Source organism: Nannospalax galili, unplaced genomic scaffold, assembly GCF_000622305.1.
Source record: "Nannospalax galili isolate Female #2095 unplaced genomic scaffold, S.galili_v1.0 scaffold744, whole genome shotgun sequence".
NCBI lineage: Eukaryota > Metazoa > Chordata > Mammalia > Rodentia > Spalacidae > Nannospalax > Nannospalax galili.
This window is the reverse complement of record NW_008351509.1, coordinates 1114403-1129326: the sequence shown is the minus strand read 5'-3', so window position 1 is coordinate 1129326 and position 14924 is coordinate 1114403. Positions and strand designations below refer to the sequence as shown.

At 45.3% G+C, this 14924-nt stretch overlaps 1 protein-coding gene across 1 annotated transcript in view; it reads left to right on the top strand.

Moving 5' to 3' along the window:
* The window catches only part of Tubgcp3 (tubulin gamma complex associated protein 3), a 72724-nt gene that overhangs the window by 4161 nt on the left and 53639 nt on the right, over positions 1-14924 (top strand). The window contains exons 2-3 of the mRNA XM_008848404.2: positions 3673-3780; positions 7563-7630. Of these exons, the coding sequence (XP_008846626.1) occupies positions 3673-3780; positions 7563-7630 (176 nt within the window). The remainder of the gene's footprint in view (positions 1-3672; positions 3781-7562; positions 7631-14924) is intronic.

Here is a 14924-nt window from a genome sequence, read left to right as displayed (position 1 = left end):
TCAGGGTCAGTCCACAGATACAGCTGAGGTTTGGGGAGTTTGGGGGTCGGGTGCAGGCTACATCTCCAGCTGGTGATAGTGTCTATGTGCTGCTGGTTTTGAAGGCATGAAAGATGAAAGAATGAAGGGGTCACGGAGAGCAGCTGAGGCCAGGCACTGTGTGGCAGGGTTGAATCCCTGCAGAGATGCCCTCAGAGGCCATTAAGCAAAGCTGTAAAGATGAAGCCTAAGCTGCCATGGAGACTTCAGAATGTTGGGGACCCAGATGGGGACATAAGCTAAGGAAGGTTATGGGAAGGAGTGGAGCTGGCCTAAGCCAAAGAGAGAAGCTGTTGCCACAAGAGCAGAGCTGAAGGAGTGGAGCCGACCGAACCCTCTGGAGCCCAGCCAGTCTCATCATGAGCCTCAGATGATGGACAAAGAGCTGCAGAATTTGTTATTTGCCCTGCTGGATTTGGGGGTTTGGTTTGATAATTTCTTGGTATGCTCCTGGTTCTTTCAATTTGAAGTAGAAATGTTTATTTTGTGCCATTATATGTTGGAAGTGTGTAACTTTGTTTTATAGGTGTTCACAGTTCAGAGACTTGGGACTTTGTAAGTTTTGGAATTTTTAGAGACTATAGGAACCTTTAAAGTTGAACTGTGTTTTACATTATGAGATTAACATGAGACTTTAGGGACAAAGGGTTGAAGGTTATAGCTTAAAGTGATATATTTGTGTATCAAGTTGACAAACAGTGGCATGGTACTGATTAGTTTTAACTTGCTGGTACTGATTAGTTTTATCAATTTGACACAATCTTTCTCAATGAAGGATTGTCTAGATTAGGTTGACCTGTGGGCATGTCTGTAGGGGATTGTTTTGTTGACTTGGAAGTCTTGCTTACTGTGGGTGGCACCATTCCCTGGGCCTAGGATCCTAGATTGTAGGAGAATGGAGAAAGAGGTGAGTACTAGCATGCATGTGTTAATTTGCTACACTCTTGGTTATAGATGTGATATGATCAATTACTTCACATGCCTGTCATCTTCACAGGCCTGCTTCCCATGTTTCTTCTCTGGACTGTGACTTCTTTGCTTCTTTAAAAATGATTAACAGTCCAGATTTCTGTGATGGGTTGTAACCTAGAATTGGGAGCAGATAAGTCTTTTCTCCCTTAAGTTGCTTTTGTTATTGTATTTCATAACAGTAACAGAAAAAAAAACTAAGCCTGAAGAACTTTCTCAGGTTTTGTAAAAATTTTGAATGTGCATAAGAGGTTTTTGGAAAAAAAAAACAAACCTTGTACTTGAGAAAAAAAAAAAAAAAAAAAAGAAACTAAGCCAGTTCCCAACGCTCCATTTCTTTCCTGTCCTTGCAGACCTTGGGCTTTCCACATTGGCCCCCTGAGTCAAGTGTCACATATGCATTTGCTTTCCAGCCTCTCATCCTGGACTTTTCTCTGTCTTCACTTCTTCCTTTGTAGATTTATGTCTTATTTATTAAAACTGCTTTATTTTCAGTTTACTGGTACTTTGAAAGGAAGTAGACAAACCTATTATAACTTATCAGCACAAACTGTCTGCCTCCTGATCTTCCTGGTGAAAACGCATTTGGTATTTTGGCCTAGGATGGGAGGTGCTCAGAGATTGTCTTGACCAGGCCTGCTTCCCATGTTTCTTCTCTGGACTGTGACTTCTTTGCTTCTTTAAAAATGATTAACAGTCCAGTTTTCTGTATTTTAGGATTTTTTTCCAACTCTTTCTTTTTCCCATATTTTATAGAATTGGTTTTACTTACTGATTTCATCATTTCTGTTCTTGAGTTCAAGGCCAGCCTGGTCTACATAGTAAGTTCCAGGACAGCTGGGGCTACAGGCAGACCCTGCTTCAAAAAGACAAAAAAAAAAAAAAAATCTTATTCCCTGAGAATTTCATGCCATATATTTTGATTGTATTTGCCCCTTCCCTATCTCCTGTCAGATCTACCCATATCTTCCTACCTCTCCAATTTCTGTCTTTTCTTTTTTTTTTTTTTTTTTTTTTTTTTTTCTTTTTAAATAATTTTTTTTTTCCCAAAACACCCGGGGGGGGGGGCCCCCCCCCCCGGGTGTTTTGGGAAAAAAAAAATTATTTAAAAAGAAAAAAAAAAAAAAATTTTTTTCCCTGAAAATTTAATGCCATATATTTTTGTTGGTTTTGCCCCTTCCCTATCCCCTTTCAGATCTACCCATATCTTCCTACCCCTCCAATTTCTGTCTTTTCTTTTTTTTTTTTTTTCAAGTACAAGGTTTGTTTTGACCCCCATCACGGCAGGGCCCCCCGGGGGGGGGGCCCCCCCCCCCGGGTGTTTTGGGAAAAAAAAAATTATTTAAAAAGAAAAAAAAAAAAAAATTTTTTTCCCTGAAAATTTAATGCCATATATTTTTGTTGGTTTTGCCCCTTCCCTATCCCCTTTCAGATCTACCCATATCTTCCTACCCCTCCAATTTCTGTCTTTTCTTTTTTTTTTTTTTTCAAGTACAAGGTTTGTTTTGACCCCCATCACGGCAGGGCCCCCCGGGGGGGGGGCCCCCCCCCCCGGGTGTTTTGGGAAAAAAAAAATTATTTAAAAAGAAAAAAAAAAAAAAATTTTTTTCCCTGAAAATTTAATGCCATATATTTTTGTTGGTTTTGCCCCTTCCCTATCCCCTTTCAGATCTACCCATATCTTCCTACCCCTCCAATTTCTGTCTTTTCTTTTTTTTTTTTTTTCAAGTACAAGGTTTGTTTTGACCCCCATCACGGCAGGGCCCCCCGGGGGGGGGGCCCCCCCCCCCGGGTGTTTTGGGAAAAAAAAAATTATTTAAAAAGAAAAAAAAAAAAAAATTTTTTTCCCTGAAAATTTAATGCCATATATTTTTGTTGGTTTTGCCCCTTCCCTATCCCCTTTCAGATCTACCCATATCTTCCTACCCCTCCAATTTCTGTCTTTTCTTTTTTTTTTTTTTTTTTTAGCTCATTGAATCCAATTTATGTTACCCAAATACCCTTGGGTGTGGGTCCATCCTACCAGGGGTCATACCTTTAAAGAACACTGACTCTTCTCCCAGCAGCTGTCAGTTGCCAGTAGCTCCTCAGCTAGAGGTGGAACTTAATGCTCACCTCCTCTCTCCATGCTGGGGTTTTATCTGGCTTGAGCTTGCACATGTCTGGTGCATACTGTCACAACCATTGTGAGTTCGTATTTGCATCTACCTGTTCTGTCCAGAAAACTTTGGTTTAGCCATCTGGCTCTTGCAGTCTTTGTAGTCCTTCTTCCTCAATGATCCCTGAGCCTTGGCGGGAGAAGTGTGACACTGATACCCTATTTAGACCTGAGCACTCTTCAGTCTCTTATTTTCTGCTTGTTGACAAGTTGTGGTTCTCTGTTATCTGCCATCTATTGCAAAAAGAAGCTTTTCTGATAAGGGCTGAGATGTACTAGTCTGTGGGTATAATGATAAGTCATTAGGAGTTTAATACCATGCCCATTTAGCACAATAATAGTAGTAGGTCATTCTGACTTCTTTAAGGCTTTTATGTTCTCTCCGTTAAGACTAGGGAAGGTGGAAGGTACATTTATGTACCTCCTTTGCTCTCTAACTGCATACATTCTTTGATGAAAACTGAGCCTGCCTGGTAATAACATGCACCTTTTGGGTCACCTTTCAGCTGATGTTGCCCAGCAGTTCCAGTTCGCTGTGCGAGTCATCGGCAGCAACTTTGCCCCAACTGTTGAAAGAGATGAATTTCTAGTAGCTGAAAAAATCAAGAAAGAACGTAAGTATTTTTCTTGAATATTACTTGTTGGGTTCTGAAACTTGTCAAAATTTAATCTGTATGTGTATACACGGATGGGGCCACATGTATATATACACATAGACACATTTGTGTGCATGTATGAATGTGTTTGTGTGTGCACATATGGATGTATATGCATGTGCTCAGGTATATGTCATATATGCATGTGTATACACATGTCTCTGCTCATAGGCATATGCATGTGTCTCTGCGCATATGCGTGTGTGTATATATATGCATGTGTGCATGTGCATATGAATTGAATGTACACTGTTCTCAAGCATGTTTTAATTACAGGTATTGTCAAAATCAAGGACAACTCAGTTTTGTCTTGGAATTAGAAGTGTTAGAATATAGTGGAGGAGGTTTGTTTTAAAATGTCATTACAATATAATTTAGTTTTAGAATACAGAAGATAAAAGGACGTACTGTTACTTCTTGCCCGAGTCCCAGTCTTTAACATAACAGACAGCAGTCTACCACTCCCAGCCCATCATTGCTTCTCTTCATTGTCTCCATCAGGCTTGCGGTACTTCAGAACTGTGGGAGCATTTTAATTCTGAGATGTACTTCAGGCTCTCTTAAGTGGTAGCACCTTGGAGAAGAAGGTTCTCCACTTAGTGGCACTTGGTTTGTTAATGGTTGTTGGGCTGGATGAGGCCGGCTCTGCTACCCCTCTCTGCCTCTGGAGTGCTTTGTGGAAGCTGGGCTCTGAGTGGGAGGTAGTTTGCAGCAACCTGTGGGAGAGCTGTTCTGGTCCTGGTAGAGGGTGGTTTTTGCTGGTATGTGAGCATGCTGCAGTGAAGGCCTTTCAGTGGGACTGAAAAGAAGCTTGCCCAGATTATCAGCACCTCCCCTGCTGGGGGCCACTGTTAAACTGTACAAGTGAAGTGGCCTCTGACTTTGTTTCTAAATGTTTTGGCAGACTAGCAACAGCACTTGTAGAAAGTCTTTCTACACGACACAGTATCCTACCCTGTTGCATTAGGAACTGCATTGGGCCAGTGGTCTGTGTGTGGATATTGTCTTTCAGAGCTATGATGTGGTGTGGGTTGGCTGGTGCAACTGAAGCTGTGGCCTAGTGTTGGATCTAGTGTCTTTGCTTGTTTAGGGCTTGAGCACCTGAGTCTGCAAGAACTCGTCAACTGGCATAGCCACCTTGGTGTCAAGCATGTACCTGTAAGTGGTCCTCTTTGTCAGCTGCTTTGCTTTCTTGGTTTTGGTTGCCTGTGGTTGACCATGGTCTGAAAATAATTGTTGGGAAATAAATCCCAGAACCAAATAATTGATAAATTTTAAATTACATGCCATCTTAAGGAGTGCATTGAATTTTCCCACTCCCTCCCACCTGGTGTGGGCATCATTCCTTTGTCCAGCATGTCCCTGCTTTATGTGCTGCCATCATGCCCCTGTCAGTCATGTAGCTGCCTTCTCAGTTATCAGAGTGAGGGTCATGTTAGCAGTGCTCTACTCTTCTCATAGCCCAGGCTGGCTTTAGACTTGCTAATCTTCCATCTCTGCCTCCCAAAGTGATAGAATTATAGGCATACATTGCCTCCTCACCTTATTTTTCTTAGTGACCCCAAAGTATAAGGGTGGTGACCCCTACAGTTCAGATGTGCTAAAGAAAAGTCACAAAGTGCTTCCTGCAAGTGAAAGGTATGGGTCTTGGTATTATAGGTATTTCAGACATTCTGCAGGGGCTCTGGAGCCTACCTCACATGTTAGTAAGGCAGAGGGATCAATGGGGTTTTAGTCTGCTATTAAGTATTGAGACTTACTTTCATTCATGCCTGTCAAATTCAACATGTGACAATGATACTCCTCTCCTGAACCCTAAACAGCCTTACATTTTAGGTTACTGCTGAGAACCTCAGCTGTTGGGTATGGTAGATAATTTCCTTTGTGAATTTGTATTTTATGGCCCTGTGGTGAGCTTACTGCAAGTGTATATCAGTTATTTTGTTATTGTAGACATTCAAGAACGTCAAGGAGTTTCTTCTTAAGAAAGCTGTAATGTGTACAGTAGGTCTCCTGTGTGTGAGAGATGAGGAGGTGTATGTTGCAGATCCAGTGTTCAGCATCTGTGTTGTGCTTAGCAGGTATCCTTTTGTGCTTCTGGTCCTCTCTAGAGACACCCTTTCCTGCCTGTGGTCCTCTTCTCTGATGGCCATGTTGGTTTGTCATAGCTCATGAATTCTCAGGCATTTGAAATTTGATTATGGTTGTTGGAATCTTAGACTAGTTGAGTTATAGACAGTCTACCTTCTAGAATAACACAGGAAATTAATTTTGCATTCTACACGGCTGACTTCAAATGTAAAACGCCAGTGAGTTTTATATTGAAACAGAGGTGGCTGACATGCTGAGAAGATGTAGCAGCACCTGTTAGTTCATTTTTCACACTGGCAAAATGGGTTGCATTGCAACTCAAGATTTGTTGCCTTTGCTCAGCTTAGTAAGTCAAACACTACTTGTAAATATTCTTCTGTTGCCTGCTTTCTTTCTGTTAGGACAGTATTGTAGCTCATTTTATTCTATAGAAAGAACATCACTTAATTTAATGGTTGTATTTTAGAGTATATTTATGTTTCCGAGGCAGTTAATTTTGTTACATTTTGGTAGCATTGGTCTTACTGATGTATTTGTGCACTGCCTTTCCATGGTAGCTGTAGCTTTCTCAGTAGGAAGAGTTGAAAGAACAGTTATTGACTAGAATTACATCATCTCTATTATGCATTTCATAAGGTAGTGCAGGGTACCAGGGATCAGATCTGTTCCTATGTGGTGAACATGGGAACTGCTGGCTATGCAGTCAGGTATTCTTTGTTTGTAGAGGAATTAGAACATTCAAGAGAAATGTGATGGGCTGATAGGATTTTCATGAAGTTCACTCCTAGAACGGGACAGAGATCATTGGAGAGCAGTGATATATATGAGCTTTGTTTGTTCAAGATAGGGTCTCCTTAGATTGCCCAGGTTGGCCTGGAATTTACTATGTAACTTAGACTGGCTTTAACTCAAGTGTCTTCCTACCTTAGTGTCCTGATGTACCCAACATGCCCAACTTCTAAGTTAGCTTTAAATGTGGTACCTTTGCTAGTAGGCAGAGCAGTCTCCTTTAGAGGCCTCTGTGTGCTAAAGTGGGTACTGTGCATTCTCCCAAGGACCCTACATCTGATCTGTAGCTTCTGCCTCATTGTGGAACATACCAGAGGATGAATTTACCATTGGCTACTGCTCCTTTTGAGAACTTGTGAGTGTAACTGGACTATCTAGGCATTTATTAGTAAAATAAAAAGGAGAATGTGATTTGATTTTTATTTTGAAACAATTAACTGACCTACTATGTTTTATACTAAGCAAGATAAAACACTGCTATGTGTCTTAGCAAAAACATTAGTGTGACTTTAGATCAGAGGAACTGCCATGAAGTGTGATACCTTTTATTGCCCTGTGAATTTATGATCCCAACTTTGCTTTCCATCTCTCCCTCCAGGTAGCTGCTGCACTGTGAATTAGTGTTTGTAGATAGACACACTCTTTATCCCAGCCTAATACTCCAAGTTTTACACTTGACAGAGAGGTAGGATGAACCAGCCAGATCCACATTACCAAGAGTTACTCCCTGTTCTTTGACCTCTGAGGCTAAGGGCTCTTTCCAGCACTTCCCAGTCATCTGACAGCATAGGTAAAATGGTGTTCCAAAAATGAATCCAGTGTATGTGAATAATGTGGTCATTTCTTTCCTAACATTTCAGTAATTCGACAAAGGAGAGAAGCAGATGCTGTGCTGTTTTCAGAGCTCCACAGAAAGCTTCATTCACAGGTATGGCCCAGGTATTCTGAAAGCAACAAATGAAGAGTGAATGGGAAGTGCTTGACAGTTTTTTGGTGCTGTGCCTTTAAACTCACCTATGATCACTAATGAATTTTAGTTGAGTGCTTCTGTTTAAGAAGTCCACTATTAGAAGTAAGTTTTAGCTGGACAAAGAGTCAAACTTTTTCTGAGCGGAGCCCTCCCTTTTGGGCAGGAGTTGTATTCCAGGTTTGCATTGCTGTTGCCTTGAGAGCACTGCTGGGAGGAGGTGTGGTAGGGGGAGTCCAGGCTAAGCTGCAGCCCAGGAGAAGCTGACCTGACTAGTGCTGTTCCCAGGAGAAGCTGACTTGACTAGTGCTATTACCTGTGAGGGACTCATTTTACTGCTGTAGGAAATAATGGAAAAAGAAAAAGTTTTGAACTTTTTATGATTGGATGCTGGTACCTGAAAAGTTTTCTGCGGGGGTCCGCCCCAAGGTCCCGCCCCGGAGGGACCTGCCGTGATGGGGGTCAGGGTAAGGTGAGCGCACTGTCCGCCTGTTTCGCCAGCCCTCCTTGCCAAGGACAATCAGACACGACAGGGAGTCTTGTCAAGCAGGAACTTCTTTGTTGCAGGTGTCACAGAGCTTATATAGGCAAAAACCGCAGTCTGGAAATCCCCTCGGAAACCCCCTCCCCCAAACGCACCCAATCAGCTTAAAGGTCAACCTGCCACATGGGCAGGGTCCCATAGGTGTCGATGATCACGTGCTGATCACGTGCCGCCCAGGGGTGTGGAAGGACTGGCATCCAATCTGATGATCTTCAGGAAAAGTCAGGCCATGCCCTGCTTACTTCCTCTCGGTGCCATTTTTGCAGGGTCGCTCTTGGGCTCCCACATCTCCCCCTTTATATTTTTATCTTATAAGGCCGGACTGACTTTATTTTATGGGTTACCCATCTCATAGACAGCTCCCTGAGGAGAGGTGGCTATCTCCTTCCTCTAATCTTGTGCATTTCGCCTATCTTAGGTTATGTCACCCCTGACCAAGCCTTGCCTGTCATTGGACCATGTACCTGGCCATGTGCATGTCCTGTCTTAGGAGTGCTTGTCATAGGACATCTTACCTGTCCTTGGGTAAAAATGCATCATGATTAAGGGCAGCTGTATGGATAATGCCAGCCCATAACGATTCTAGTCTCAGCCTATTTAAATTAGCTGCACATGGACAACTGGAGGGGGTCTTGTTTCTGGGGGGGTTATAATAGAGAGGAGGGGTGGTCATAGTGGTCTCGTGGGTTCTTCTGCTGTTGTAACCTGGCAAAACACTCAAGGGCAAGCATTAATTAGTGAGTCAAGACAATCATAACGATCTCCCTCATGACCAGCTCAAGGGTAGCAGGACACAGGTTGGTATTGGAACCTGAGGGTAAATGCCCGTACATCATTTATTTGATTTTTGACGAACCTTACTAGGCGGTTCAAGATGCATGGCCCAAAGGATAGCAGGAGAATGACCACAAGTACGGGGCCCAATATGGTGGAAACTAAGGTAGTCAGCCAGGGGGAATAACTGAACCAGGATTCGAACCAACCCTGTTCGTTTTCCCTGGTCTTTTTCCTCTTTGCTAGCCCTTCCCACACTTTGGCCATCGAGTCCTTTACTTCTCCAGAATGGTCTATATAAAAGCAGCACTCCTCCCCTAGGGCGACACATAACCCTCCTTGCTGGAGGTAAATCAGGTCTAGTTCCCTGCGGTTTTGTAAAACCATTTCAGCTAGGGAGGAGAGGGACTCCTGCATATGGGAAATTGAGTTTTCCAGTCTCTCAATGTCAACATCAATAGTGGCCCTAAGGTTAGAATATTGCTGTCCCTGCCAGGCTAAGGAGGCCATCCCGCTTCCTGCCCCAAGAAGCCCAGCCCCCAGGATAAGGCTGAGCGTGAGGACTGAGACAGGCTCCTGCCTGACCCGTGAGAGCGTCCCCTCAAGGGAGTCCAGAAGATCCTCATCTGAATGATAAATGAGTTGAGGAACCAGGTGGACCATGACACAGTAGTCCTTACTGAGCTTAAGGACTTGTAAATTGACACATGGGGTCAGGCCCGTACTGCAAGCCCACCAAGTATCATTCCCCAGTACGAGGAACCCAGTGGTATTACCGGGGGCCTCAGTATAATTACAGAGGTCTTGGAGGGCCTGTGGTGGGTTACCTACACATAGGCCCCTGCCCATGACCTGTTGCAAGGTCAGGGAAGCCTTGGACTGCCATCTACATTTCTGGGAGTTCTCCTGGATGTTATAGCTTCCTGTCATTGCAATCCCCTCATAAAAGGGGGGGGGGCTGTGTCATAACAGAGCCAGCAGGCGGACGCTTTGGATGGGTCAGAGGAGTTGAGAAGCAGATATTCATGCCTCAAGATTTGAAGAAGGGGGTTTTCCTCATTCCCAACGGGGTGCGATCTTTGGTGCATGGTATTTCCAGTGTCCCCATCTCCTAGGGCAGTAGCATTATGTGAAATGGTTAGGTATGTCCTGGGGGCCCCCGGGGCTAGGGCTTTATTCGGCCCAATAACCCTTGTTGACTCTGATACCTTTAGCCTAATGTTGAAGGTGACTCCCTGATCGTATCCGTCTACATATAAATGGAACCCCCCAATTTTACCCTGTAGCCATCCTTTATCCTTTATTCCCAAGTCTGTAAATCCGATTTTTAACAGATTACAGCGAAACTGTTCGCATGGACCTCCTGGCCCTGTCCAATCTCCCGTGGGCATGCTACTGAACCCTGTGACCATGTTGGAGCACCTGCCTATGCCCGTCAGGCCTGACCTGGTATGATTTGGAGTGACATATAAGGTCAGGCGACCTGCCACTCATCTGGGGCAATTCCCTATCGTCTCACATCCCCAGGCCGCACAGTAGAAGTCACCTCCTCCCCCACATTGATGGGCCTTTGTGTGTATCCTCCCAGTCCCGAGATATATGTAAAAGGGTAGTTTTCTGATCTTTATTCTCAGGACAGGATGGCTACACCCATAACCCCAGCCCCCAGCCCTGTAGAAGGGCATCGGTTTTTGTCATACTTACTCTCTTTGCATTCAGGCTCAGGGTCCCCAAGGGTGTATTGGGGGGATATTCCATGTCCCTGCTGCAAGGTCACAAATGTCCATGTAGAGGTTGGGCCACCATATCCATAGGGCCGCCTCTTTGGTTATTTGGAACAATGGTGTCCCCATGCCCTGAGGTGACCATCCATGTCGGTTGTTTTGGTTCATGTACTGTCCCTTGGGTTGTGAGGGTCCATATCAACACCATTACTAGCCTCCATTCTCTTGACATTTTGGATCTATGAGAGGAATTAAAACCCTTAATTGGTGCTGTTGGTGTATGCTATCCTTACATACAAATCCCAGATGACCATAATGATGATAAACAGAGCTCCAGCTATAATTCCCATGGCCATAAAAACTGTCAACAATCTCCACCAAGGCCTGTTCATCACAGCCCTGTAAATAAAAGAGGAATTTTGTCTCATGAACCTCTTTCATGGACCATTATGCCGATTAGTGGCCTATTGATCTTATCATTTAGTCATCGTATTCTATTGGTTCTGATTGGTCAGGGTCATCTTCCCTTTGATTATAGAATTTAAGATTCCTAGCAGGCACCCATATGGGGTTTGAATCTTCTGTAGGGTAGACACAGCCAAAGCCTCAACCCATGGTTAGCAATGGGTCTGGGCCTCTCCATTGCCCCATAATGGGGTCCTTCCAGTGTACCTGCACCTCAGGGCATTGTTCTTGCTTGCCCCAATGTTTTTGGAATTTTTATTCTGATTGATTTTTTTTGAAAATTGAGAATATTGATAGCAAACAGGGCCATGAGTAGTTGCTGATGGGGGCTGCCTCCCCCTTTTTGTTTTTGTAATTGCGATTTTATACATTGGTGATTGCATTCTACAATTGCTTGGCCTTGGGGATTGTAAGGGATTCCTGTATTATGTTGGACATTCCATCGTTTGAAAAATTCATGTAAGCTCTGGCTCGCAAAGCATGGTCCGTTATCCATTTTAACCCTGTGGGGTAAGCCCAGAGTGGCAAAGCATTGGAGGAAGTGACTTTGAGCATGTTTGGCCCTTTCCCCCATGTGGGCTGTAGCCCAACATGCATGCGAATATGTATCAATAGAGACAAATATGTATTTGAGTTTACCAAAGGGAGGGAAAGGTGTGACATCAATCTGCCAAAGAGTGTTGGGTTTGAGGCCCCTGGGGTTTACTCCCGAGGGCTGTAATGGGGGCACCTGGAGGAGGGGTTGGCAAGATTAGCAAGTTTGAACGATTTTCTTTAGATCAGCAATGGGTATATGAGGAAATATTTTGTGGAGTCCTTGCCAGTTGACATGGTTGAGCTCGTGTAAATCTTGGGCTGGGGATGTATTGGCTGACATGAGCTGGGTAGAGGCCAACTTATCTGCTTCGGCATTGCCTAGTGATCGAAACCCAGGCAGATGTTGGTATCCTCTAAGGTGTTGGATAAAAAGCGGATGCTCTCGTTGTTGGAGGAGGGTACAAGCCTGTATCATTAAAGGAGTAATGGGGTTTTTAGCTAATCGGATATATGAGCCCAAAAGCCCTGGCAGGAGGTTAGCCACATACAAGCTATCAGTGAAGAAGTTTATGGGTTCCTCTACTTAAGGCCAGGACAACGGCCATGAGTTCTTTAAACTGGGCCAATCTGCTGTACTGATATGAAAATCTCTGTGGCTCAGCATTTCTTGGAATAAATCACCACAGTGGCCCCATACCGGCCCCTGTTAGTAAACACCGTACAGGAGTCTGGCAGGGGATTTTGGAGGAAGAGCTGGAGGTCCTTCCAGGGGAGAGAACAGAAGGAGCCAACCCATTTATGAGTCCCATAATGGCAATCTAATACTCCCCAAAACCCTTCTAGGCTCAGGGCCAGCCGGCCATTATTTTTACATAGCCAATTAAAATCTTTACGCTGATAGGGGACAATGATTTTGTGGGGGTCTTGGCCATAATGTCTCACAGTTATTTCGTGTCCCTTTTGCAGGAGGTCTGCCAGCTGATCCGTGGGTGTATAGACCCATGGCACACCTCCCAAGGAGGTGTGCACCCATTGGAGAGGCCTTCCTTCTTGGATGACAGCTGACATCATTAGGGTTCCTCCGGGCAGTACCCAGAATTCTAAATCTTTGGAGGGGTTATATCTAGTCAATTGGGCTTGATCTATTGCTTTTTGAACCTGGCTTAGTTTCTCACAGTGTTGGGGACTAAGGTGGATTTTTGGGTGGTCTTATACGTGCCCTCCAGCTGTTGAGTGGTAGGGGCCCCCAGAATATATCATCCATACACACATATAGTAAGACCCCATCATGTTTCTCCACAGGTTTTAGGAGTGATCCCACATAATTTTGGCAGTATGCTGGGCTGTTGGCCATGCCCTGCGGCAGCACCATCCATTCCTACCTCTTATCAGGGGTGCTATAATTGAGTGTAGGGACCGAAAAGGCGAATTTTTCACAGTCCTTGGGATGTAACCGAATGGAGAAGAAGCAATCCTTAATGTCTATGGTCATTAAGACCAGGTCAGAGGGGATGGCAGGGATCCAGGGTAGTCCCCTGAGGGGGGTAACCCACCGGGACCATTCTCTCATTAACCTTCCGAACGTCCTGGAGCATTCTCCATTTTTTTGAGGACTTTTGGATAACAAACACAGGAGTTTTCCAAGGGCTTGTAGAAGGCTGGATATGGCCCAGTTGTAACTGCTCCTGAACAATCTCTTTTAAGGTTTGTAACTTATTTGAAGATAATGGCCACTGTGCCACCCAGACTGGTGGTCCCGCAACTGGAGGAACAGTGGCCTCTAGAATTGGGGGTGAATCCTAGGGACCTGGGGGTGCTCTCCTCGATAATTTTGGAGATTAGGCAACCCTCTAGAGGGAGGAATAAACTCCTTCTCCGCTTCGTCCTCATCCATTATGTCATCTAAAAAGGCCTTATTATCAGTGGTGATGAAGGCCTGGGCATCCCCCAAGATGTCCTGTCCCATAAGGTTGCTTGATAGCCCTGCGGCCACCAGAGGCTACACTTCTCCCTTGGCCCTGTCGGCGTCCTGCCAGCAGAGCTACTCTTTAACTTCCTCTGATGGGGTGTTGCCTCCCACTCCCAGGATCTGGGGCCCTGGAACCAAAGTCCAATGCTGCAGGACTTCCTCCTTCCAGAGGATGGTTTTATCAGCCCCGGTGTCAATCAAGCGTCAAAACCTCTTTCCATCTATGAGTATGTCCATCTTGGGCCTCACGCCTGCAACTATGGGGACTGTCCACTTGGCCTGCAGATGGGGGTTAAAACTGGACGTCGGGGCAGGGTGCTGGGCCTGACCTAACGGGGGGCTGCGTCTCATGCCTCCTTGGGATGATGGGGCTAGAGGATGCCCCTCATTTAGTTTAAAGGCTTCCCTTCAGTGTCAAACTGAGACCTACAGTCTTTTTTCCAATGGAATCCCTTACAGCATCGAGGGCACGGTGTGGTTGGGGCCCCATCAGGCCCCCCCCCCCGGTCTGGGCTTGTTACCCTTTTCTGGGCAGTCTCTTTTAAGATATCCGGACTGGCCACAACCAAAGCATTGGCCCCCTCTCTCTGGTCCCCCTTTTCCTATTTGTGGTCCCCCAGCCCCTGTCGAGGCCAAGAATACTTGTGACAAGGCGGAGGTCAGTGCCTCCGTGTGGGACTGCAAGGCTGCCTCCGTGACCCTGGCCTGGTGTGTCTGAGTCCCCACATCCTTAGCAGCCACTATCCACCTTCCCACGGACTTGTGTCTAAGGCTGGCGGAGGCCAATTTATTATCGGAATTCATCCCATCCCATATCAATAGCTTAGTGAACTGTTCCCTTAGCGGGCCAGGGGCTGGGGCAGAGTTTGCGTCGTAGGCTTCTCTCCACCCTGTCCACAAACTCATGAAGGGGCTCATTAGGGTTTTGTGTGATCCCTGCCATTGAAGCCTCTGTGGATCCCTCATCCAACTTTCTCCAGGCTGATAGCCCCAGGGCCCTCATTTGATCTGTATAGGGTGCAGTGATGGCCGCCTGTTGTGCCCCTGTAGAATACTGATCAGCAGTACCTGACAGCATCCCAAAGGTAATAGGGACCTGGGGGGAAGGGGCTGGCAGCCAAATTCCTTTCTGCCTGAACTCGGCACTCCTCCTTAAAGAAGGCGCACCATTTAATAAACATGGGGCTTGGGAGGACGGCTTTCGTGAGGTCCAGCCAGTCCTTAGTGGTACAGGGCTGGTGG